This window comes from Rhamphochromis longiceps, linkage group LG7 (genome assembly GCF_057381845.1).
Source record: "Rhamphochromis longiceps isolate RC_006_pf linkage group LG7, R_longiceps_female_GT1.1, whole genome shotgun sequence".
NCBI classification, from domain to species: Eukaryota; Metazoa; Chordata; class Actinopteri; order Cichliformes; family Cichlidae; genus Rhamphochromis; species Rhamphochromis longiceps.
In genome coordinates, this window is record NC_140563.1 from 55,067,845 (window position 1) to 55,092,839 (window position 24,995).

Genomic DNA, 24,995 nt, shown 5'->3' on the forward strand with positions numbered 1-24,995 from the left:
CCCAGGTTAATGTAGCTGGAGTGTGATGCCACTCCACGCTGATCAAAGTCTCGTGGCGTGATGATTTGCAGACTTCTGAGAAACTCCCTCTGCTTGCATGGAACAGTGTTACACACTTCACCCAGTAACAACACACGATCTTCAGCGAGCAACGCAGTGAAATGCGTTAAAATGTTGTTGTTTTGCTTTGCTTTGCAAAGCTTCGCAATTTCCTCCTTCATTATTATTCTAAGGGACGGGTTGTGATTGGCTCGCAGTCTGACGTCACGCGAAGTGCTCGAAGCATGAAAAAAAGGAAAAGCTCCTCGCTGGTGCTCAGACCGTGTCTGTTTCTCCTCTCTCAGGAAAAATCCGTAAAGTTTAAACACTAAAAGAAAAAAGAAGAGTTAAACTCATGAAAGAAACCGGGCGAAGGAGCGAGCGTAGGTCGAACTCGTGTCACTGTTTTCTTTTTCGCTGTATGTGTGGGGTTTTTTAAAGACTTCAGAGTAGTTTGGGTTTTGTAAAGCGACTTTCCAGCTCTCTGGGATTGTCTCTCAACGCGAAGCTCCCGAGATGAACTTCGATCCGGTGGTCGGGAAACTTCATGTAAGTAAACACGACACTTGCTTTCTAAATACGCTCTTTGTTGAATGCCTACCACTCTATTTGCGTGTGTCCAGTGGATTGTTGATTCATTGACGCTCCTAACTTGATAGTTTCTATAAAAATCATTTACCAAAGTAGCCTCTTAATTCAAGCTGCCGCTAAACGTTTATAATCTAAAAGTATATATTTTTTAAGAAAAGGCTTCTGTCTCATTAAGTTAAAGCGAAGAGCAGACACAGATAAGAGTGTCGTGGAAGCTGAAATCACGTCCAGGCCTGTGAACTTGAAGATGAAACAAGTCCGTGCATTGTCCCAGGCACAGGAAGCAACACTGTGTTTATTGTTGTTAATTATTAAAGTGTTTATTTCTGGAGAAAATGCAGAAATACTTTGGTTTTTGTGTCTTTGCTCTCTTCAGTGCATGTGCTGGATCATTCACTCGCTCGCCCCCCTCTCTCTTCCAACACTACAGCCACCATCTGTGTTGGACATCATGCGGTCACACTCCTCAGACATTCAGCATATGACGGCTCTCGGTCTGTCGCAGCGGATGTAGCTGGCCCTCTAGCCGCTATTAATGAGAGCTGTGCGGCCGTGGGCCTGCTGCCTCAAACGAGCTTTAAATCAAATTGTGTAGAATGTGAGAAGCATGACTGAATGTGTAATCAGAAAGCTAAGAATTCACCTTATCAGTTAGTCCATAACAACTCTCAGCTATTTCTCTCTTAGAGTTTATTCCACTCAGACCTTCACAGAGACGTCTTTTCATTCCTCCCCTGTTGTTTTTTCCAACTGTGCCGCCTATACTACCAGCACTGTGAGCAGACTGGAAGCCTTTGTCCTGCATTAAAAGTACTTTGATTAATGCAAAATACGCATTTGAATTAGAGGAGATCTACTTCCTTTGTCACAGTTTACTGGATTACACCAGGATAACGCTACACGAGATAAGATGTGGAAAATGATATGAGTTCCTAATGACGGAACAAATCAAACGTTGGCATCTTGTTTAGCTGATGAGGGTAGTGGCGTTTGTCAGTGGCATTTCATCACACATGCCCACTGTCGCTCTGCTCACTGTACATGGAGCTGTTTAAAAGTAAATGTAATATCTTCTGATGGGCCTGGAGCTCCAGTGTTTGTTTTCCCAGTTGTCTGATCTGCGTTTTAAGTCATGCAGTGTTCCATTACTGAAATCCGATTTACTTCTCCGGGTGGCAAAGTCAATGTTTATCTCTTTTGTAAACCACAGTACATTCTGGAGGCCTCGCCAGCAGGCCTTGTTGCTAAGGGACTATGAGGAAACTTCAGCCCCTCCTCATCTCCTCCTCCCCACCTCTCTAATCCCCCCCTACACACACACACACACACACACCACCCCTCCAAATTGCCCGAGTGTACGTGCCTGGCCGTCCAGTAAACTTCCTGTCTTGAGTATACAGATTTGCTGATATTAGTGGCATCAATTTACTTCTTAGAATTGTCATGCCCATGCAAATGTACACTAGATTTTTATCTGTGATTGTTTACTGTGTGTCTGGGTGTTGGTTCACACAGGAAATAGTCCTCTCCGTCTCTGTGGACTACACAGACAAGGGCAGGACAGGCATCTGGGACAAGCGGAGGCCAAACTATGACACTGGGGACAAGCAGTGGTCGGCAACGCTAGTGTTCCTAATACTGTAGACACTGCTTGTTGCCGCTCTGCTCGGTGACCATGTGAACAGTTATAACCATGCCTGTGGCTTAGAGAAGCTGTAGAGAGGCCGAATGATGCAATGCAGCGCAACTCAGTGTCTGATACCAGGTGGCGTCTGTGCCTTTTAGTGTGGGCTCTTCAGAGAGCCCAGGATGTTTTATTGTTAGTCAATTGATTATCCTGTGTGGACCTGCAGTTGCTAAGGTGAATCACCCTAGTCTTATCAAAGGACTCGCTGACTCATGGAGGGAGTGCCACCTGTTCAGGTGCTGCCTACCCACGTAATGCATACCAACAGAGACGAGTCACCGCTCACATCTGAATGGTCCCGAATTGAAGTAAGTGGAGATAATTGACTCCGTGTCAAACATCCCCACTATCAAGATAAACAGAATAACCTCATCTAGTTTCAGTTTGCTATGTTAGCTACTAATTACATCTTTCATACATGGAAAAAATTTCTTTGGCTAACCCTGTGTCACATTGTGAGTGCTAAAAGGTAATCTTTACTGGAAGTCACTTTTTTTCATGTCAGAAAGTGCTACGAAGGATTGTTGTGGACATAGAAGCCTGTTTCTAGACTTTACCTGATATAGGTGCCCATTAAAACAGTTCATTTTTATTTATATAGCAAGAAATCACAACAACAGATCCCTACAATAGACCCTAAGATAATACAGAGAAAAACCCAGCAATCAGACGAGCGCGCACTTGGTGACGGTGGGAAAGACAAACTATTTTTTTAACAGGACGAAACCTCCAGCAGAACCAGGCTCAGAGACAGGCCGCTATTTGCCACCATATCCATGTGATGTTTAGTTATGCCTGTTTGAGAATAGCACATGTAATGGCCCAATGAATGCACAGAGACAAAGTTTTATTATGGATAACCTGTGTCATCTACGGAGGCAGTCAAAACAAAACGCAGTGTTTCATTAGTAAGGATAACCCTGGAAAAGGCTATGTCAGGACACCTGCAGGACACCGGCCCTCATGGACTGGGATTGGGGACCCCTGGGCTATGTCCTGCTGCATATTAGAAAAGGCAATGTCCTCATCTGAGTCTAATAACTGTCTGGAGTTCAAGTGAGAACATGGCTTAAAATAGCTAAAAGAGTAGAGTGTGTTGTATGAGCACATGGCACATAAGTAGCTGTTCATATATACAAGAACATCATGAAGTGAAAGCAGCACTGTGATGTGTCTCTCTCCAAATGTTGCTAACACAAATTTGGAATTTTCATTATGGATAACTCAGTCATGCAGTTACTCCTCCACTGTTTTATTGCTCTTTTCAGTCACTTTTTAAACACAGCTCCACATGGTCCCTGATCCTAGCTTCTGTGGCGTGACGGACAGTTTGGTATTACTGATTAGTGATTCCTTTTGGTTTTGTACTGGTTTAAATAAAGCTCGAAAATTGCTATACTTCTATTTTCAATTTTCGGCTTCCACCGAGTATGAAGAATCATTGTGCACTATTCTATTTTTTAATAGTGCCACTGTTGGTCTCGTGTTAAAATTTTTTACACTGTAATTATTTTTTGAATTTCAGAGAAATCCCCAAGTCAAATTATTTATTAATTTTTTTTAAAGAAAATCCCGACTGATCGAACTCATATTTTTATTTCTGTTTGTTTACTATGTTTCTGTTGCTATTTCTTTACTTCTTTTACTTGTTTGCCGATAAGCCAATATCAAGGTTGATATCAGCTGACAGCATTCCTTTTGATTATTGAATTATTCCATGATTTCCTTTCCTTAATAGTCAATAATAATCGATTAACGTAGTCAAAAGTACAGTCCTGGCCTAAAGGCACCTTTCAAACCTGACATACCATGAAGCCAGATCAGGAAAAGGTTTTGCAGCGGTGCTGTATCTTCTGATTTCCTGCTCTCCTGGAATGAATGAGCAGATTATAATAAAAGTGTTGAGTCTCGGAACAAGCTCAACCTTTGTCTAGAAAATGGAAGTCTGTTTACAAAGACATAAATCTGGTGCAAATTCCAACCATTGATGGTCACTTAAGTCCTTCTTGACCCGCTACACCAGTCACATATTCTACATTTTTTGCAGCGGTGTGTTTATAGAGAACTCAATAAACCGCCAGCACTTCAAACTGCCCCCCTCCCTTTTACACAAAGATGAGCTTTAGGGAAGCTAATGTGATTGTCTTTAAAGCGAGGTGATGGATTCCTGCTCATTCTTAAATCTGTTAGTCATCCTTTCTTTGCTCTCTTTTTTTTTAATTCCCTCCCTGCAGGAGTTGTCTTGTGATTCACCGCTTAGCTTTCCTGTGACAGGCCTAATCACGATTTGAAAAGGCCAAGTTAATCGCCCGGCAGCACACAAATGTGATTTGTGGATTGACATTCAAATTGGATGTCCGTAACGTTCTGTATGAGTTACAATGACGTGGAGTACACGTACGAGCAGTCAACCTTTACAGACCACCGAGACCACATCGACCTGGCAACAAAATGATTCGAACGAAAAACTAAAGAAGCGCCACGCTGCACCTGCTTACAACTGCGTGGAACCTTTTGAACTTTCAGCAACCCACTTTGTTTCACTCATCAAAACAATGCAGCCATTCTTTTGCGGTAAACATCAACGTCAGGGTATCAGTAATTTTGACAACTTGTGGTCAAGAGTCTCTCAGGAAATTCAATACAGCTGTCGTCATCGCGGATCATCGTTCTTTTTCCTTTTTTTTTTTTTTCTTTTTCCCCTGGTAAATGTCACCAAACCTGCTTGTGACACACTGTCACCCTCATCTAATCAGTGGAGTGCACCTCCTGAGGAAACTCAAGAATTTGTGCTATGGAGCAGCAGCTTCCCTGAGTTATAAATATCCAGCCTAGCGGATATGCTGTGGGTCTAATCGGGTGCTGGGCCTGCTCTAAGGCAGGCTGCTGTGCAGGGAACAGTTTGGAGCTGAACCCTGCATGAAGCCTCTGTATTGTCTCGAGCTTCCTGTGCTCCCTGAGAGGAGGGGGCAGCCGCTTTTCACACGCTCCCCACACATGCACTCTATGTGTGCTTGTGTGCTATATTATATGTGTGTGTGTGTGTGTGTGTGTGTGTGTGCGTGTGTGTGTGTGTGTGTGTGTGTGTGTGTGTGTGTGTGTGTGTGTGTGTGTGTGTGCGTGCGTGCACTGCGTATGCGACCTAACAATGTGGTTTTGAAACTGTTAGCGCCTTCTTGTTCTTAACTGTACTGCACTGACACGGGAGCCGTTCTCTTTATTTTCTATCATTCAGCTTTATAATGATGAATGTGTGCGAGCTTGGCTGAACTTTGAATTTATTTACAGCCATGCAGCGAGTGTCAGACTTATTTCTCCTGACAGAAGCTGGGCTGTACTTGTCTTCATAATCTAACCCAAAATGTCAGCGTAATTTATCACTCAAGGAAAGTTGTGCATGATCAACCCCCTTTCTCCAGGCAATGCCAGGATTTATCTGTAAAGCACAGAGCGTTCACTGTCATGTCAAGGTCAGTCGTGGGGGATTTGAGCTGTACAATACAAAACAGTTTCATTAAGACCCAGAACCCCTTATTGTAACATGTAAAACATATTAAATAAAGTTTAATTTAGGACAGAGTATACGTGAAGATTCATCTTAAATTAGGAAAGGAAATCACATTAAACATATTTTGAGTGATAATTATCAATTATATACTCATGACATTACAAAAGAAATCAGTATTTCAGTTCTTAAATGACTACATGATGACAGAGTAACACCAGACATCATGAATTACACAATCTCTTGATCTGGTAGATCACATGTTTTTGAGTTCATCGCCATTAACTAAATAAAAGCACTTTTCAAGTTCTTCTGCATGAGCTAAACAAAAGTGCAACTCGTCATACAGTAAGGACAGCGCTCTAGACGCAGCAGAGGTGCATCGCAGGGCAACTGACGGACAAAGCTACAAGCAACGAGCTACATGCAGAGACCTCCACTTCCAGTCAGAATATTAAGACAGGAATCGGAGCCAAAAATAAGCCTGAAGCTAAAGCAGAAGTAGGTCTCTGGCACACATTTGACTCCTTCCAAAGTTAATTGAGCAGATAGAAAAAGCCTTAAGAGGTCAACAGTCGCACCATATAGAACAACAAGGCGAAACATGCGCCATGTTGTGCTCCGAGTCTAGCTGGAGCTTTGTCCTCTTAAGCCTTGAGCCAAAATGACAAGCTTTTTAGTAAGGCAACCCTATGCACAGCTAATCATGTGATCTCATGAGTTCAGCTAAATCTGTGGGGAAAATTGTGGTTCTATCCCCCCAAAAATTGTCATATGATCTTTTGGCCGGTTTGGTCACCACTGTAATACATTATTCCTTCAGAAATATGTTTAAAACATACGAGACAGTGAATCGGTTAGCTTGAACTCTTAACCCCATTTTATTGTTTTGGGGGTTTTTTCTAGTTGTTTGTTTTTTTCTTTTGCAGTCATATTGAAACCAACTACAGAGCTAGGAAAATTAATCACTTAATTTGAATAAATTGGGGAAAAAACAACCAGAAGTAGTTGAATCATCATAAATCTGACTGATATTCTTTGTGGTAAATGGAGTGGCTTGTTAAGTAGTGGATGATGGTAAAGGGCAGAAGAAGCCACGTGTTGAAATATGAAATTAAATTAATGTTTGAGTCAATTTTGATGTGCTGCAGAGCCTCGGCTGTCGCGTGCTGAGGTTCTCAAACGTTGTCAGGGTGAAATGAGTAAATTCCTGCATTCAACATGGAAATAAAGGAGTGGTGGTTGATAATCAGTGTTGGTTTACTTAGTTGCTCAGAGCCTCCGGCTGCTGAGCGTCGATAATCCAATCAGATGATTAGGCTGCTATCAGATCGAATAGAATAACCTTTTATTGTCATTTTACATGAACAACGAAGTTGTGGGTGCTTCACACCAACTGTGCAGGAATAAAGTAGAAATAGAATGACAGTAGAAATAAATGGCAAACAGGAGAACAAGTAGAGAACACAATAGAGAACAAGTTGCAAAGTGCTTGGAAGAAGTGCGATAGACTCGATCTGAGAATTACTCAAACCATCAGGCAGCCATGGGGTGTGTGTGTGTGTGGGGGGGGGGGGGGGGGGGGGGTGTTAACTGTCAAAGTCTAAGGAGAAAAAGCAGATCAACAAATCAGTGCAAGTTACTGTAAAAAAAAAAAAAACAACTTTCGATTGAAGTGATATGAAGTGACAACTACAACTGGTTTCCTTTAGACTACACCAAAGAAAAGTGTAGGCGGCTGAGTTAAAGGTGTGTGTTTTATGAGTAACAACATAACTGTGCTTTTTAATCTCAACTCTTTTCCTCGTCAGCCGTATTTTGCGCATGTAGTGTGACGTCGGCTGCGCGGTGTCCAAGCTGTCCCTTAATTGATGAAAGAAATTTATTTTCTAATAAGAAAAGCATGATATGGAAAATCAGGTCCTGCTCTGGATGCAGGACTATAATGAGGTGCATGATGTCTTTGCTTATCAGTTGGCTATGATTGAAATCATCTGTCCGATATGAAATGAAGACGCTATCTTAGTTTGTTTGTACGTATTGTGCATGTCTGCGTGAGAGACGGGGCGAGAGAGAGACCCTCGCATTTTCTGTTTCTGCCCATCTTTATTTCTTTAATAAAGGGGCTTACTGTAATTTCCTCAGGAATACAGGGTGATCACAGCCGTCTAAATGGCCCATTGATAACCTGGGTCAAAACTGAAAGGATGTCCTGTCATTTAGTCACAAACGCATTCTCAGTGTACATGGCATGTGCAGAGTTTGTGCCAAGGCAATTTGGAGGAACCCGGGTGCTTAGAGGAAGTGGAGTGTTGCTCCTGTTGTCGATGCACAGAAAGTCCCTTATTATTGTATTGCTACTTATTAGTTTAACTTGCATCCACCCATGTAGAGTATTAACTTATCATACATGCAGACTGTATAACAATAGGACACTGTTTTAGCAAATTATCTGTAGCCAAGCTCTCTCATTTGGCAGGGGAGAGAGAAGGACTGGGCCACTTCTGCTGAAGTTGGAGTGTTTCCAGGAATTGGAGGGTTTGGAGGGCTTGCTACGCTGAGGTTACGGTCACTCCACTATTCCTCCTCACTTGGTTTGTGGAGGTTAAACCAAGCCACATTGTGGCTGCCCATAGTGTTTGTATATGCTCTACTTTTGTGCCAGCGTAGTTCAGAAGCCTTAGGATATTAGTGTGGACGTGTGGCCTTGTTTCTTTTCCTTGTGTGCAAGTAAGGCTGTGTTCAAGAAATACCACAAGACTCATGGTGCTGTGCTTGTCGTCCTGTAGGTGCAACGCTCTGTAGGTCCATGTTTGCACGTTGGAGCTTTCTGCTGTCACTTGGGTTGCTATGAAAGTTATGCGTTTGTGTTGTTGCCGGTCCTTTAGCTTGCAGCAGAGAAGATAGCAGTCATAATAGACAAAGAACATCTTTGTAGTGTGGACTAAAAAAAAGTGTTAAACACTAAAAACTGCTTTTCTTTGGTATTTGATGTTCCTTTATGCATTTCTTCCTCCTCATGGTGAACTCCACTATGGTTTCCTTTCCTGGTAAAGCTAACTTTTAAACCAGTCAATATTTGACTGACGCACTGCACCATCACTGTTGGGACTGCGCATGTACTGTAAGTGCATGTTAGCAGCTTCTGTATTATCTGAAACCCCACAATTGCACCAGTGCAGGGCCATAGATCCAACTTTAGAGAAAAGATTATATTTTTGATTCCGTCATTTAAACCCTTTATGGTTTGCTGAGCAACAATCAGTGAATAAATGTATTTGTTAGAGCTACTTCAGTGTAAGAGTTAGCTATTTTCTCGGTTTTACGCAACTGCGATCAGACCAGTAAGACAAAGAAGCAAGGTAAAGAAGCAAGACATTTGTTTGGACTGTGAAATTAAATGAAGTGGCAGAGTCAACAGTTTAAAAAAAGAAATGTTGCATCTTTTCTTGTCGTAACCTTGCCGATCATAACAGGTTAGCTACTGAGAACGGCTGCACCTGGGAGTGTTTGGAATCGCAGGCCTTGAAACGAACAAAGCCTGGAAATGATGTAATATCAGCACTGTCCGTTCATGTTTACTGTCAGAGAGGCACCCTTCAATGGGCTGTGCTCTGTAAAGACACTCTATTAAAGATATTCCTGAATACCGAGCACAGCTTCACAGTCTGTGCCTGCGTTGTGGGGTATAAGATTACCTTTAGCGCAGCTCCTTCATTTCTTTAGTTTCCTGTTTTCTTTCCACTGTTTTTGTCTGTAGCGTGCGCTTGTGCACAGATTTTCTCCGTCTCTCCACATCCCCACCCAGCCCACAGTCTTACACACAGTATATTCAAGTCTAAAGACTCACCCTGTGTCATGCAAGCTGTTAGTTCCCCCCCCCCCTCTCACTTTCTCTCCCTCTCTCTTCTGCCTCCCCCGTTCCCCAGAATGTTTGGATAGATGTAAATGGTGTGATTGTGACTGCTCTGCCGGCCGTCTGTAACTCCACGTCTGCTTCTCAGCGTCTTTGGAAAGTCTGACGTGAGCAGAGGGAGAGGAAGAAGGGAAAAGGCAGAGGGAAAGAGAGAGGGAGGAAAGTTCCTTTGAACAACAAGGCATGGCGGCCCTCCAGAGAGTCAAGTCTAGCGTCAGGAGTCGGTCTCTTCCCCGTTCCTCTTTCTCTACCTCTGCCTATGTGCTCTCAGCTTTTATTCCCCTCATTCTCCCACACTGTCCTTTTTAGAGTGCCTATTCCCTGTAGAACATCCCATCTTCAACCTGCTGTCTACAGTTTCTGCCCCCCCCCCCCCCCCCCCCTTTCACTACTCAGCCCTTTCCACCCAGCCTGTCCCATATTCTCTCTCCTGCTTTAACAGAGGTCGGGGTGGGGTGGTTGTGGGGGTGTGCACACGGGAGAAGACAAAACCTCCAAATCTAGGACTTTCATTTACCCACGAGGTGTCGTGTTGCATTCGAGGCGCTTCATGTCGGTGTCGCATGTCCCGGCATTCAAAGAGTCTGGCTTTAAGAATGTGGGTCATTTGAAGTAGAGGCACTAAAGTGCGTTGTTTGCCAGTGAATGGGGCCTTCTCACGTTGACACGGTGAAAAGCGTGTGAATAAACACCATCGCCCGGGGGCCACACTAAAGTGTTTCGGCTGTATTCTTCTCAGTACCCCACCTATACAAGCCTGTTATTATCCAGCCCATGAATGGATTTCTGAACCCGCATTTGATATGGGCATCATGCTGCTGTTAGTTAAGATACCTTATCAAACTCTGTCTTTTACATCCACAGCAGAGGAAGCAGATTCTCTGCCTTTTTTTTCCCTCCCTTTTTTTGAACTAGAGGAAAACCAGATCAAGGCCTAATTAAGTTTGGCTGCCTGTTGCGCTGCATGTAGTTAACGTGTAGCTCTGCATCCTGCACACACGAGTTTGTGTTGCCTCTAGTTCTGACCGGCTGCACAGCTCCCTTAATTGCTTCCCACGGCAGATGTTGAGATCAGATGGTTCAAATTAAGATGTAGATTGCTCACACAAGGTTTCCTATGAAGATAGATTCTCCTCTTTGCTTTCCTTTATCTTATGAGTTTGATTGCGGGTTAGTCGGCCTACTGTGGATGCACAAAAATAACCCGAATCTCATCTTTTCTTCTTCCTCCCTGTTTGTCTCCCAGACCTTGACGATGCAGGTGAAGGTGGCAGCACTCTTCATCTGGGTTGTGTGTCGTGCAGCAGAACCTCCAGCAGCTCAGTGGTCCAATGAAGCATACGTAAACCGAACACTTCGACTACACAAATCCTGCGTGGAGAATGAACAGTACTTGCACCAGGGACTCTGCTGCCTCAATTGCAATGCTGGTAAGGCGGATAAGAGGAGTTACACTCCCGTGTCACTATATCTACAAAAATGATACAAACATAAGACAAACTGACACGAGGGCAGTTTGTAGCCAACGTTTAGATTGGCATGGTGTCTTCTTTGTTTTTGTTTCTAACTCAAGGTAAATGTCAAAGCCATAAGCTGAATTTGATCCCAAACTAGTTTTTAAAATATTCCCCCAGCCTGATCTGGAAAGAATGTGTGAACCGCTCCGTCTCAGCAGATGAGAGTGAAGCAAAACGTGAAGTGAAATGTGCGGGGTGTGACGCAGAGGTTATTTTTAAAGCTGTAGTCCTTAAAAGCACTAATCCTTTTAATTTATTATGAAAAAAATTCAATAAAGCCGTTTTTTTTGTTGTCGTTTTTTTGTTTCTTTTTAAGTCTGAGCGTTTAGCTGAGACACAAGCACCGCATGGTTCTGCTAACTGATTGAATTATTTTATTTGCCACAGTGGATTCTAAGAAATGCCTTTTTTTTTAAATATTCGATCAACTCCAGTTTTTGTTTTTTTACATGAACTTAGAGATTCACAAATGATTACTTCTGAAAAAGCTGCAAATGTAATCATCACTGCCTGCCACTTTGAAGTAAGAGTTAATAGATTATCAGTTCACAGTTAATTAATATAGTAATAAGAGGTCGTCATTGTTTGACACTGTTCGGCTTGCTTGTGTTTGGTTCAATAATGTGTGATGTTCCTTCCTCATGCATTATTGTGTTTTCTCCTCTTTATCCCAGTTGCTCAGCTGTTACCACATGTTTTAAAGCCACAGTAACCATTTAATGGTGTGGAATGATAGCTTTCTGCTTCTTCTTGTCAGTATAAACTTTTATTTACGAGCAAATAGATTTTTTTTTAAATCAAAAATTAGTTTTGGATCCAGTTAAGTATGGGTGAAACGGACTGCACTGTCTCTAAACCTAAGCACAATACAACGGCTTTATTTACTAGATGCTTAGAAAGTCCAACCACAGATGTTTTTTACTTTTTTTTAATTGATTTTTTTTCCTCCTGCTGTTTTTTTGCCATTCATGCAGCAAACAAATCCTGAAGACACATGAGAATCAAGTGGTCGTACTCACAGCGTGCATGAATCGAGTCTAAAACTGCAAAGCGTGACAGTGTGCGAGTAAAGGAGATCGACTTGATTCGCTGCAGTTCAGCAAATCTGTTCTCCTCCGAATTCCAGGAAAAAATGATGCAGAAATGTAAAATAGTGATAATCAGTCTCTGGGGCTTGGGTCAAGCTCTTTTTGTTTTTTTCTAAGACGATGCCTCCTTTGGTTTGCAGCTTTATGAACCTAACGCGTTGCTTTGTTCTGCTCTGACGTCGGCAGGAAACGCAGTGCGCCACTAAAAGTTGGCATTCACATATTAAATATGCTGTTTATATGGGCGTGCAAAGCGTTTATGTTTTGGGCTAGTTATGTGATGTTTTTCTCCTTTATTTGCAGGAACATATGTGCATCAGCCCTGTGAAAGAGACCTAGAACTCGGGATCTGTCTTCCATGTGAACATGGACAGACCCACACAGAGCACAACAATGGGATGTTCCGCTGCTTGCCGTGTACTCACTGCCGCTCAGGTAATGAGACTCTCCTCCCCTGATAAATCAATAGTGAGGTCATTACTTGTATATAGACTATAAGTATACTTTGTATATAGATTGGTTTTTTTGGTCTACACTGTTTTCCCACATAGATGTTTTACATATTGTAAAAATTTCATAATATTAATTGCAGTATTATAATACTGAATGCTTAGACAATGTTATTGGTCAACTACAATATTGATCCTGGGCCAACATTATTATGATGGTATAGGAACAACACCAACACGGGCATATATATGTCTGTATGTACCTGTAAATATCACAAAATACTCAACTATTATTGACTGAGACGTTTTACTAATCATTTGCTTGACCGTTTATCCGCTTATCTAAGACATGTTTATCAGCAGCTGCACACAGTCATGACGTCAGGTCGGGTACCAGGAAATGGAATAGTCAAATCTGAGTACTGACAATAAATCTGAGGTTATAAATAAATACAGAAGGCTTTTTTTTTTTACCTTAAAACAAACATAAAAGTCGAGTGTTCTGTAATCTAGTTGGTCGAATATATCATTTTAGGAAATTTAATACCTTTTTGTCTGCGCCCCCGCCTTTCAGAGCCACTCATGACAATGTGATCTTATGATGTTACACCAAGTGGCAGGGCGTGTCTTTGTTGTTTTTGTTTTCGTGGGCTGAATGTGAGTGTGTTCCACGTCTCAGGAGATTTGCCTGTGTGTCTGTCTTACCTGACTGAGCTGGGTGTGGCTGCATCTCATTGTCTCCCACACTGCTGTCTTTGTGTCCAATGAAAGGCAGGAGCTGCAGAAAAGAGACTTCTGTTACATAGGATGTGCTTTGTGCTCATTCATTGCGGTTTTAGGAGAGTTTTTTTAATATGTGTGGGTGTGGATGGGTTTGTTTTGCTCTAGTTTTAACTTATTTATGACCATGTAACAATTAAAAGGAACACGCCAAAGGAAATGTGAATGAAATTTTTAAAAGATGCCTATTGTTGGACTACTTTTACTTAAAATGAACTGCAGTGTTATCTGGAACGCTTTAGAACTTGCTGGTCGGAAAATATTTCATATTGACAAGGCTGCTGTTGGTTCAGTGAATCATTTATGGAGTAAGATGGAACTTAAGTTGCTTGGAGCGGAGGCCGCAGTTTGGTTTTTTGTCTGTAAAGATAAGATAAGATAAGATAAGATAACCTTTATTAGTCCCACACGTGGGAAATTTGTTATCGCACAAGTTATCGCACAAGTAAAAGATGTTATGCAATCGTTTAAATCAGGGGTTATCAAACTTTTTTATAGGGCCAAGCATCCTCTACAGGCAAAAAATGGCTTAAATGGCCACATTTTTGCACCGTTTTATAATTTATAGCAAATTGACCGTGTGTCCTTGACCCTTCCCTTTGTAGGGTAAGCTTTTAATAGTCAGTTTGGACCCATGTCTCTATCTGACTTTGTGGCGCAGACTCACACAAATGGTTACCAGTTTAATGAATTAACCAAAATCGAGAAATCACCAGCCTCTTGGTCTATTTTAGGCTTGGAATATCTCCTCGTATCTCCTTTGTATGTGATGATCTGTCACTATGCCGAGGTACTACAACACCATTGTTGTATGTAAAAATTAGCCACAGCAACAGCGACTGCTATGTAAGGCTGCCACAAACGATTATTTTGATAGTCGACTAGTCACCGATTATTTTTGCCATTAGTCGACTAATCAGATCATGCATCTATTGGATGTAAAACGTACAGCTTACTGCACCAGCAGCATCTGCTCTTATATAACTATCATTAGCTTACAGCTTGAAGTGTTTAAGGTATGTGCTAACTAAAAATAAAGACAAGCTGATAGTTTATTAAAGTTTAATGAAATCTGCAGATTGTTTCGGTGGAGTTTAATAAACTCAGTCTCGTCTGCTCCTTGCTATCTAAAATATAACAGGACACCGGAGTATATTCTCGAGCATCTCACACTTCTGATAATCAGTTGTCTGTTTGAGGTTTATTCAGCTGTGTAAAAACTATAACTTTAATCTCAGCCAAACTGATTTACTCAAGAACAAATAAAATACAAAAAAAAAAAGCCAAACAATAACATTTTTAAGTTATCTAAGTGACTTATATTACATGTTTAATCTGATTAGCGAAAGACGATTTGCCGGGAGTCCGGTGTTCTCACCGGCTCTAGTGAGCCTTGAACCCCGGCTAACTATCGAGCTAGTGGGTAACAGACGTCTCTGAAAACGTCGGAGCGCTTTTGAAAATATGTGGTGGCTTGATAAACTGAGCAGATATTTGAGGTTTACACAGCTACATTCTCGTCTGAAAATATGTTAAACTTTATTTTGTGACCCAGAAAGAATAATAAGAGTAATATTAAAACTAACTAGGTGCGCCATTGTTGCCAACTGCTCTGGGCCGCGCTATGAATTCTGGGACACAGCTTCTTCTTCGGGGTTTAATGGCAGCTGGCATCCTTGTACATGCAGTGCTGCCATCTTCTGTTTCAGTCCGTTATTACACTCTTAAATCCTACTACTTATTCCTGCGTCTTTTGGGATCTTATAAAGCTTCAAACGACACGTCGACTATTAAATTAGTCGTCAGCGATTTTAATAGTCGACGTAATCGTGACTAGTCGACTAATCGTGGCAGCCCTAATGCTCTGTTGTCAGCCACATATAAAGTGTAATATCAGATAAAATCCCCATAAAGTGCAACAAAGTCAATTTTGGTAAAGTGGCAATAGACAGGCTTTTTAATACCTTGTTTTGGTTGTGCAGTTGGGCTTTCACAGCCAAGCCCAATGCTGATAGTTGTGTCACTCTTTGTGCAATTATGACACTTCACTTTGACAAGAAACACAGATAAATTTTCACCATTTTAAGCTGCTTTTGTATTTCAACTCATTTTAAAACTTCTCTTCTTTAACAGGAAAAGGTTAAGACCGTAAAAATCTTTGATAGTTCTTTTTATGCTACATAATTTCACAGTTAATCCCTTTTAAATATTTGTGTGCTCTGCCAGAATCAAAGCTTCTAGTGTGCCGTGGGGTTTAGTGTTTAACAAGCGTGCAGCAAATGATATCCTACCAGTGTCTTTTTCGTGCCCTGCCTTTAGAAAGGAATGAAACAGAACCCGTGTCGCTCTGTATTGGAAAATTGTAATTTAATTTTGATTGTTACATGTCATTAATATAATAACAGTGAAGCCTGTTGTCCCACATACTTGGAATAAGTAAGAGTAGATGTACTAAACTAAAATAGCAGCCTGTTTGTGTTCAGACTCTAATCAGAGAAATGCTTAAAATACAAAAAAGCTGTTTGTTGGTTTGGAAATCCAAACCTCGACTGAGAGCTTTACTTTTCCAACTTGTCTTGCATAAAGGGAAAAAAATACGTGAAGCAAACAGGCTACAATCCAAGTTGTTGCATTGAGCCATCGACTCATCGACGACAGCAACTTGGTGCATTTAGGCATGTAGACGCGGTCAATAAGACCTGTTGAAGGTCAAAGTGAGCATCTAAATGGGGGAAAAAATGAAATCTGTGTGACTTTAAACATGTCATGGTTGTTACTGCCAGACAAAGCCGATTGGAGTATTTCAGAAACTGCTGATCTGCTGTGATTTTCCCGCTCAACCATCTCTAGTACGCCCCCCCCCCCCCCCCAAAAAAAAAATCCCAATGCAAACCTGCATTGTCAGATTACATCGAGCTGATAGGAAAGCAAGGGTAGCTCAAACAAGGACTCATACAATCATTAAACAGGGGTTTCTGCAGTAACTGTGTGATGCAGTCATGTCAACATGGACCAAAATCTCAGAGAAATCTTTCCAGCGCCTTCTTAAATCGATGCCATGAAGAATTAAGTCAGTTCTGAAAGCAAAAGAGGGTCCAAACTAGTAATTCAATGAAATTCAGTTTTATTTATATAGCGCCAAATCACGACAGTAGTCGCCTCAAGGCGCTTAATATTGTACAGTAGATCGTACAATAATAGTACTACTAAGTTATTACTAATGAAATGGGAAATGAGTGCAGTCTTGCATCAGGGTAAGGTAATTTTTTTTTCTTGCCTAATCACATGGAGATCATTATGATCTTTACACTGATCATCATTAACACTTACGGCAGAACGCACATTTGCCTCTATGGGCAGTGTTGAAGCAAACAGAAAATAATTGTGCCATTTCAACTCCAGCTTAGATTAGTCATGATTGTTTAGTATTCTGTGATTTAAATAACTGCAACTAAATGCACCAGCAGAAACATCATCAGTGACCTGATGAAGGTGGCAGTTGTCACCTGTGGGAAAGTCGCCTTTATTTGGATCACATTAAAATATGCAGTGAATGCGAAAAAAAATCGTCCTTACTTAGTTCTATAAAACTCTTTAAAATATCCATAGCTTGCTATAGAATGAGCTTAATCGCCTGTATAAAACGATAGGAAGGTTAGTGTGAAAGACAGTGTGCACACATTTTGCAAACCAACCTAACAAAGCCATTTTTCTTTAATTGGCAAGCATGAACATGAGATTTTATATGAAAGGGCATCCTGTGGAGTTGGACCGCTGGCTATTAATTATTATTAATTTTGATCGTATCCTAAAGGCCAGGGCTACCATCTATTTAGGTCTCATTTTAAGAAATGAACCGTGGCAGATTCTCCGTTCCTTATTATCCCGTTAAAGTGAAGCAAAATATGTCTCAGAGGGAGATAAAATTAGTAACCTAATTATCTAACATATCTTTTTTTTTTCTTTGCAAAAGATTGCCACATAATTGCCGGTGTCCAACCAATTAGTTGAAGGTCTTCTATTTGTTCCATCATGTAATGCATGCTGATGGTCGTGGGAATAAGTTTTTTTATAAGTTCACTTGTTAAAGTCTGTAGCTGTTTACGCAGTTTGCAACATTCAGAGTTGAGCTTTGCTAAATAAAAGCAGACATGATGCCATGTCTTGAATTTCTTTTTTTAATTGTTTTTTTTTTAGCTGTTTATTTCCCATCGTGTCCTGTTAGGCACTTTTTGACTTTGTTCTGAAAGGTGCTACAGAAGCCTCTTTGTCTCACAACTTTCCTAACTGTCCACAGATCAGGAGGAAATTGCTTCCTGCACCACAACTGCAGACACTAAGTGCCAGTGCAAACCGAATACCTTCTGTGTTCCAGACCAGGCCTGCGAAGTCTGCAAGCGCTGTGTCAAGTGAGTGTCACTTACCTGTTTCCTGAAATTATTCTGGATTGTTTTTGCGTCTGCGTTTACCCTACAGTCAAAATTTGGGACTCTGTTTTACTGTTACTTAAAATGTTTCTGTGCTTCAAAACTGCAGGTGTAAACCTCATGAGGAGGAGGTAAAAAAGTGCACACCGTTTTCTAACACAGTGTGCCGAAAACGCCCTCTGTCCCCCACACGAATCACTCCGTCCCTTTCGCCCACGTTGGATCCTCCGGCGAGCATCGGTAAGTTTCACTATCAGTTTCAGATTCTGCTGCTGAAAGTTTTTTAGCTATCATTGCTTAAATTAAATTTTTTGTGTTCGTGGCATTTGTTGTTGTTTCTTTCAGTTGTACCTCTGTGCATTTTCCTGGCCATCGTTATCATCATCATTATCGCACTGGCTCTGTGGTGGTTCATTTTCAAGCAGCGTTCATGTGAAATACCATGTGAGTTGATATCAAGTAATGTGCGTCTGCAGTTAATGTTTTGCTCATCAGATGTGTTCCTAATGCTATTTTCCTGCTTCCAAAATAGGCTTGAAGCTCCAGTGCGAGTCCAGTGAAATTGTCAAGATTCCCATTGTAAGTTGTTTGTTGTTATTTTACATGTTTAATTCAAACCATTTCAAATGGACATTGAACAAAGTGCTGTGCTGCTGAAGGAAGAAAAAGCAGATGGATCTGCTCAGTGTACCTCAGTGATCTCGCATGAATAGAGCAGGTTACAAGATCAGGGAGTTAAAGTGGTGCCACTCCACTCAGTGACTTAAAAACAAATATTGAAATCAATTCTAAAACTGAATGGGAGCCAACAAGGAAAAGCTAACGTAGTTGATCTCTCTTATAAGTGCCTGTTAAGAGTGCGAGGGGGTGATTTGGACCATTTCCAGTCAAGAACGTAAAGACAGGCTGACACCTGAAAAATGACAACAATAAAGTAATCAAATAGACATAAAATAAAAGCATGAATTGTGTCTTAAAGTCAGTGAAGAAAAAAGAGAGAAATGGTTTAACACTGTTTTATATGTTTTCATAACAAGATTCACAAGTGTTTCACATTAGCAGATTTTTACTTCACAAAACTTATCAAAGATTTGGGGGGGGGGGGGGGCTTAATTCTGCCTGTGAAATCTATCTACAGAACACACTCATGGAAAAGTAAAATGAGTCATTATTATTAGTATTATGGCATGATAAAGCCTGGGCCAAGCATGGACCCCTGAGGCACGCCTCATGTAAGGAGATTTGATAATACGATAGTACACCCTGTGTCTGTCAGTGAAATGAGATTTAAAGCATTTATTGGAGTTAAATACCAGTCGAGCTTTTCATCCACTAATCAAAACTTTGATGCGTCAATCTTCAACTCTGTCCATTTATTACACTGTTTGGACAACATATACCATTGTTGTGTTCACGTTTTCTATACATTTCCTTTTTCCTGCTCAGGATGAGAGTGGAGCCACAGCAGAGGAGCGACAGAATGATCAAAACGCGGGTCTAGAAGGCGAGGAGTCCCGTCCAGACTCAAGGCCGCTCCTGCAGGAGACCCAGGCTGGGATGACCAAGGCGCCCCTCGAAGATGAAGACCGAGGATTAGGGGACAGCTTGCCCAACACCACTAGTTCCTCTCAAACTAGCCTGTCAGCCCTTCCCACGGCGGTTTCCAACACCCCACACCAGAGCCCCGCTACCTTCAGACAGCTGCCTGCAGATCTGGTGAGGAGTAGAGTCAGAATGAGCTCAAATGGGTCACACTGTATTTTAAAATTTTCATCACGCCTTAAACTTTCTATTTTGTCTCGTGTTGCAGGATGATCCTCTGCGATGTCGACTGGTGCCACTACAAGGTAAGATTCACACAGAGTCTTGTGTGTGTGGAGGGGGGAAGGGGGGTGTCCACTTTAAGAAACATTTTCACAGAGCTCTTTTGAATTTGAATAGCCTTTATTGTCATTGTACAAAGTACAACGAAATTGGAGTGCCACTCCCTTGGTGCAAAATGCAATAATAAATATAAATGTAAGTATAAAAAGTTCAATAAAACAACCGAAGTACTCAGACAATAATAAGTACGATATATACAGGATAGCAGCATTAATATAATGATAGTATGAATAGCAGCATAATATAGTGACAATGGCAAGTATGGTATAGTTAAGCAGGTTCAATTGTTTTGTGCTTATTTACTACAGTGATAGCTCTGGGAAAGAAGCTATCCCTGAATCTGTTTGTCCTGGTTTTATATGAACTATTACCGTCGGCCTGACGGTAATAGTTCAAACAGTTGATTACTGGGGTGAGAGTGGTCCTTGATGATATTGCCAGCTCTGCTGAGGTACCGAGAGTTTGCAATGGCCTCCAGACTGGGCAGAGAGCAGCCAGTGATCTTCTGGGCTGTGTTGATGACCCTCTGCAGTACTTTTTTTTCCCCACTTGATTTACCCTAAGAGCCAGACAGCTTTACATAAAAACAGTACAGTTTAATGCTGTTCATGGCAATCCAAAGGGAAGTCACAAAATCTCCTCCAGAGCTCATCTTTGCTGCTTGATAGATTTATAATCTCATGATAGTCAGGCCATATCTGAGCCTCTAGGGCTTCGGAACATGCAGCCTTTTTTACTGTTGTTTTGTTCTCATGGTGAATTAAAGAGGACACGGCTTAACTGATTTTTTGATCCTCTGTTAATAGTATTATACATGCCTCCCCTGACAGAAAATGTATTGAAACTTGCTGCTTGTTCCTTTTGTTGGAACAATGCCTATACTGTTATGATTTGCACGCTAGTGTTCACAGTCTGTTAGGAGCAGTCTGTAAAATAACAAGATGCACATGCATTTTACACGTTGTGGCTTTCTGTTTTCACAGTCGAAATTCTTCCCTGTCTCATCTGTGTGTTTTGTTTGGTTTTTTTTCCCCCAAAAGGTTCTGAAAAATCCCTGAGGAAGAGCTTCGATTTGTTCGACGAGTACTTGGACGTGCGGATCCACAACAAGTTCTTCAGAATGATTGGAGTCAGTGACAACCACATTCGGCTTGCGGAGAGCGGCACTTCCAGCGATAAAGTGTATGAACTGCTGAAGAACTGGATGCAGAGGCAGGGACTCCGAGCCGACATCAACGACCTGCTAAACACTTTGCTGACTATGGACCAGCGACGTTCAGCCGAGAGCATCGCCTCCGAAGCCCTCCGAAGGGGCTACTACAAACACGCAGACACGCCCTGAAAAGCAGCGGGGACTTCAAATGAAGTAAACACAAAGTACTTAATACAAAAAGACAGCACACAGACACTGCCAGTGGACGTTGTGTCTCATGAACAGGCTTACCTCTTTTGTGGCTGATCGGCCACGTGTTCAAAAGCCAGTAGTTTAAAAAAAAAAAAAAAAACAAGACAAAAAAGATAAAAGCAAAAAAGGGGAAAGTCAAGCTGTTTTGATGAACGGTCTGAGGATGCTAACCTCTTGCCAAATGCTGAAGCGTAACCATGGAAACAAAAAGCCTGGTGTAACAATTTTAATTTTTTCTTTTTTTTTAAAAAGAGCACAAGAACATGAAGTTGTCATCTTCCGCAGGCGCTGCGGCTGCATGGTTTAAGCTGTAGAGAAGCGTAGCCAAGTACTGAAAGCTAAGACGTTTCTGGCTTTGTGTTGGTCATCCGCCCGGATGCTAACACACTAGCGCGAGACAAGGATATATACACTGGTTTGTAGGAGTGGCATTAACTATGTCACAAATACTGTGCCGCATCGATGCACTGACCTCAGGCACATGTAGGATTTAAAGCAAAAAAGTCACGCTCTGTCAGTTGTGCTGATTTCAACTTCTGTATATTAGTCCATGAACACTTTTCCGACTAATGATTGGAAGATAGCCTCCGTTTGTTATAACAAAGGTTAACTTGCATCCTTACTAATCACAAGCTTGACCTTTGCTGCGCTGTTTGAATACCTACATTTACTTAGGTGTCTTTTTGTTATTGTTTTCTACGACCTGGTCACATCACAAATGGCCTTCCTCGTCATTCAGTCCTGTTCAGTGTTACTACTCACACATAACGCTGAAGAAGGAGTTTCACCAGCTCTTTCTGCTGGGACGACGACGAGTAGCTTAGTAAAAAAAAAAAGTGTGTCCTTGTAACTTGGAGAATTTCAAAAGGTCATTTTATTTATTGATATATTTATTGTAATAAATAAATAGTTATCTCTTGTTGTTTAATGCCATTGCCAAAGTGACCCCTGGAATACACACGCAGTATTAGTGCTGTCGGGGTTTGTAGCACCAGGGCAAAAGGACTGAAAACAAATGTTTCAGGTTGTAGTTTCAGCTCGTAGTGTTTTCTTAGAATCCGTTCGGCTGCGGGCGTGTCAGTGATTCGGTGCCATTTCTTCCCCCGAGACCGCGTTGGGCACGTTGTCGAAGCGTCCGTGATGCCCAACGCTGAATGCGTCTTTTCAAAGTGAGCCGACTGACCAAATAGTCCCTTCATATCAGCAGTGACGCAGGGTGCAGGTACGGATTGTTTTGTCTCACAAGATGAAGGAAACCTTTTCTGGTTTCAAAAAGAAGACTCCTCCCCCCCAATTTTCTCGCATGTATATGTGTAGAGAGCATAGAAGTCTCACAAACTATATATATGTATATATGCAACTATATTAACAGACTAAAATGAATATAGTGACGTATGAAGTTATTGAGGATAAAAAAAATTTTTTAACTAGATTTTGTTTCGCCCATTTTTCTGCAGTTCCTCATGTATAAAGAAAAGAGTTACAGAGTTATATATTGTTGCTAAAGAATGATGCTACAGTGCTGGCACTGCCATCTACTGAAAGACAATGAAAATACAGCCTGCATCAATTTCTAGGGACCCTGTACGCCCTTTTCATGCTCCATTTGGATCCAGTTTTTTCACCTGATAACATTTTAGTTCTTTTTTTAATCCCCCTCAGCCTTTCCTGGTGTTGTATAGCAGTGAATAGGCTTCAGTGGATGTTCTGTTTACTAAGACAAATCATGTTTTTGTAATATTTCTGTGGTTTTACATATTTCATTGCAATTCCTAAGCTGTTCACAAAACTTCCTTGTATAAAAAACCATTCTGTTCATGATTTCCATTAAGCCATGTCTCCTTAGTTATTGTTTGCTCGTCGTGGATTTCAGATATGAATGATGCAAATACATCAAAGCTGTTTTTATGTCTATTTCAAATAAATGTTTTGTACAGACATTGAAATGATGTTTTCATTGTTTTGTTTTGTTTTTACAGCAATGGCTCAGTGTGGCTTTCGGGGATCTGCATGTTTTTTTTTATTTTTTTTTTTTTATTATGAGTCATTCATTGATTGTGTAAATTCTGTCTTCATCATTTTTACTTTTTCTGATCTGACGATACATTACTTTAAAGAGCTCTAGTCTCACGGGTCATTCACTAAAGTTGTGCTGTTTCCTAAACACCCAGTGCAAGCCGTTTCATTAACAAGCTCAAAAAGTAAGGCATGAATTTGTTGGCGTTAAAGATCGGTGTAACTGGCAGCGAACTGTGTGTAACAAACAGTAAATACATTTTTGCACTTGATTTAAACATTATCTTCCCGATACTGCACCATACTTTGTGCCTTGACAAAGGAAATACGTATGCACCGGGGTCAGTGGCAAAAAGTTCCCACCTCTTACTGCACTCTTTTTGTAAATACCCTCAGTCCTTTTTATTTAACCCAAAATTCACCCTATGTTGGTGAATCAGGCTCATAATGTCACAACTTAAAATTTTTATGTTACATTTTTCAAGTCATAATACAGCATTTACATATAAATCCTGGCTTCAGACTATGGTCACCTAGCACACTCTGGCAAACAATTACCAGTATTTCAGCTTACAAGCATCGTGTGCTTCCCCCTCATCATGCTTCCAGAGGACAGCCAATCAGAAGAAAGTGGGCTTTTAGCCCTCTGGAGTCTATACGTCTGTAATTTAGGATGACCTAGCAGCAAGACGCAGCTGCTGAGTGTCAAAAGTGTTGATTTCAAACTATGTTAGAATTAAAATCTAGTACAATCTAGTTATGTGGATTTTATCAATAGTGTGATGCATGTAAGTCCTAAACACTTTTATTTTAAAATAAAGCGCTAGACATGACCCTGGAGGTAGCCCTCTTTAAATACTACATTGACTGAATATGATCAGCCTGAATTTATGCATTATCATTAACTCATTAATCCAAAATAGAAATGTTTGTAGTCATCATGCAGCAGTGAAACAACATGATAGTTATTTTTTATGGACAGTTTGACTAGGAGATACACAACACCATTAAAGACGCCCGACCATTAAGGTGTTTCATTTCGCCAACCAGGTGAGAGTGAAATAGAAATACAGTACTTAAAAGACATTAAGGTTTTCTTAGTCATGTACAGATGTTAAGGCCGATATTAAATCTTTTTCTTGTTGTAATCACGCCTCCTGTTCATAGATCTTCTTTAACACACTTTCAGTAAAAAACATGAAGGACACGCAACATTACAAATACATTTGTGAATCCTAAGACAGCGTTTACGAGCTGAGTGAGCAGTTAAGGGGGGGGCAAATTATTATTAGAAAGGCTGTAGTTTTTAATTACTCCATTGTAGTCAAATTGCTGACACTCATGGCTTTAAATTAACTTGTTTCTTGCATTTTGTAATAGCCAATATGAAAAGAAGGAATCCTCATAGTGAGGGAAACCTGTTTCACTGTGTGCAAACAGTTAGATCCAGATGTTTTCAGGAAATTACACAATTTTTGTCTCTGTACACCACTTTTAACCTCCTAGGACCCTGTGTCCACATATGTGGACATCACATATTGGATTATTTAGACTAAAATACTCAATTTAGCTCTACATGGGCCTGATATGCACTTACGAGGACATTAAAAATGCATCCCGTGGAAGAGTTTGGGTCTTAGGAGGTTAAAATAAAACTATCAAACAATTAAGATGTGACTAAAGTGCAGTTT

At 41.0% G+C, this 24,995-nt stretch overlaps 1 protein-coding gene across 1 annotated transcript; it reads left to right on the forward strand.

Moving 5' to 3' along the window:
* Positions 1-278: 278 nt before the first annotated feature.
* Positions 279-23,841, forward strand: tnfrsfa (tumor necrosis factor receptor superfamily, member a). The gene is made up of 10 exons (XM_085414374.1): positions 279-588; positions 10,985-11,168; positions 12,647-12,778; positions 17,870-17,981; positions 18,109-18,239; positions 18,345-18,443; positions 18,532-18,578; positions 19,446-19,715; positions 19,810-19,846; positions 20,924-23,841. The coding sequence occupies exons 1-10, from the start codon at positions 556-558 to the stop codon at positions 21,223-21,225; spliced, it is 1,347 nt and encodes a 448-aa protein (XP_085270500.1). The 5' UTR covers positions 279-555; the 3' UTR covers positions 21,226-23,841.
* Positions 23,842-24,995: the final 1,154 nt, after the last annotated feature.